The sequence below is a fragment of the Gymnoscopelus microlampas genome (assembly GCF_963454915.1).
Source record: "Gymnoscopelus microlampas genome assembly, chromosome: 16".
NCBI lineage: Eukaryota > Metazoa > Chordata > Actinopteri > Myctophiformes > Myctophidae > Gymnoscopelus > Gymnoscopelus microlampas.
In genome coordinates, this window is record NC_139953.1 from 30,907,605 (window position 1) to 30,909,396 (window position 1,792).

Here is a 1,792-nt window from a genome sequence, read left to right on the forward strand (position 1 = left end):
CAAGATTCTGACAGGCAGGACACAACAAGACACACAGATCAATAGACCCATATGAGGTGTGTGGTCAGATTAAAATGAATCTTTCTTTAGGACATTGTGACAGGCTCAATTGTAGGACAGTAGCAGCATGTGATGCAACGCAACTGCATGTGATGCAGAAGTTTCACCCCTTTGCTTGCATAGAATGAAAGTGAAAGGGACGTGCCAGTTTCAGTTTCGATTTCAGTTTCAGTCATGCAATTGTGACTGTATCCTCATCCTGTGTGCAGCATTGATTAGCTTGATGCAGTGTCTTGAAGTTGGTGTGTAATTAGTGTGACTCAGGGGACCATATAAGGAGTTCCCAATGCAGCTACGCCCAAATATGGAGTGTGTTGTCTAATCTCAATGTGTCATGGCATCAGCAAGGCGATCCAGGCGTTCTTGGAATAACATCATTGCAAGAAACCAATTGAGTACCAGGGTCAAAGCCCATTATATTATCTATTGTGTCCTGTTATTACCATCCACTAAACAGATTGTACTCCTACAGCTGTACAACACAGTCAGTGCCTGGGTACTGAGGAAGGTTAAGCTGGTACTTCTGCTCCAAACCAGGGGGCACAAACCTCCCTCCCAGGAAGTGATACTGTCCTCTGAACAGGGTGGCTGATTTCTTGGGTGCAGTGAGAGAGATGAGCATGTCAGGCTGTAGTCCACCTGCACTGCCCTGCTCCACGTCCCAACCTGAGGGGATGTCGATGCTAGCTACAGGCACGGTGGTCTTCTTCAGTACGTCAAGGATGGAACCAAATGGCTCTCTCACAGACCCTTTGAAGCTGAAACCAAATATGGCGTCTATCACCAGGTTGTAGGCCTCATGAATCAATTTGGCCTCAGGCATTTCAGCAAGGAAGGGGATCTCCATTTTCTCACACTGTGTGGTCAGGCCCTGGAAGAGTGGCTTGTTTGGCCTTTTGGGGTACAGTATGGTAGGCTCATAGCCAAAAAGTTTAAGATGTCTTGCGCAGACCAGACCATCGCCTCCATTGTTACCAGGCCCACAGATCACCAACAGTGAAGGTCTGGCTTTGACCAAAGAACTGAGTGGGTAGGCCCTTGTAACTGCTGTGGCACAGCTTAGGCCAGCCAGTTCCATTAGCTGGTCCACACTGAAGCCATATTCAGTGAAGAGCTCCTCATCAATGTGCTGGGCCTCCTCCTGCCCAAGGTATTTGATCGACTGGGCCATATTAGAGGCTAATGGCCAATGGACACGTCCCAAGCTGGGCAAGGACTGTGGGTGTCTGTGACATCACCAGGAACTCAAGTTGCACCTAGTTGTCTTTTTCTCTTATAACAATTTCAAATGCCTTACCCCGCATAAATAAAGTAAATACAGCTTGTGTAGCATGCAGCATTAGCACTTGCACTGTTTATGTATGTAAGTGCTTTCGAGGGGGGTTCAGTTTATGTAGTATTTCTAAAACGGATAGTTAGTCCTTGATTCTGATTGTATGAGTCTTGTTGTAAAATGCTCTATAAACACACACCTAGGACCGCATGCATCTGTATCACTGCGCCAACAGCTTGTTTACAATATTTACTGTTACGTTCTATGTATGTATTACCATTTGTGTTTTAGTTTTTCCCATGGCAAGTAAGCAACTCTTTGTCCTGTGTATGTACAATGCTTTACAAATCACCTTAAAACAAGGCATGACCCATCAACTTTGCGGACCAGCTGTGTTGTTTGTGCCGCTGTGCCAATATAAGTTGCAGCGTGTACATGCCCATGTGCATCATCAACGCA

The 1,792-nt window shown here is 46.0% G+C and overlaps 1 protein-coding gene across 1 annotated transcript; it reads right to left on the reverse strand.

Moving 5' to 3' along the window:
• Positions 1 to 526: 526 nt before the first annotated feature.
• LOC311063391 (NAD(P)H-hydrate epimerase-like) lies at positions 527 to 1,234 on the reverse strand (the record flags this gene model as incomplete). The annotated part of the gene is made up of 1 exon (XM_084082813.1): positions 527 to 1,234. The coding sequence occupies exon 1, from the start codon at positions 1,229 to 1,231 to the stop codon at positions 527 to 529; it is 705 nt and encodes a 234-aa protein (XP_083938939.1). The 5' UTR covers positions 1,232 to 1,234.
• Positions 1,235 to 1,792: the final 558 nt, after the last annotated feature.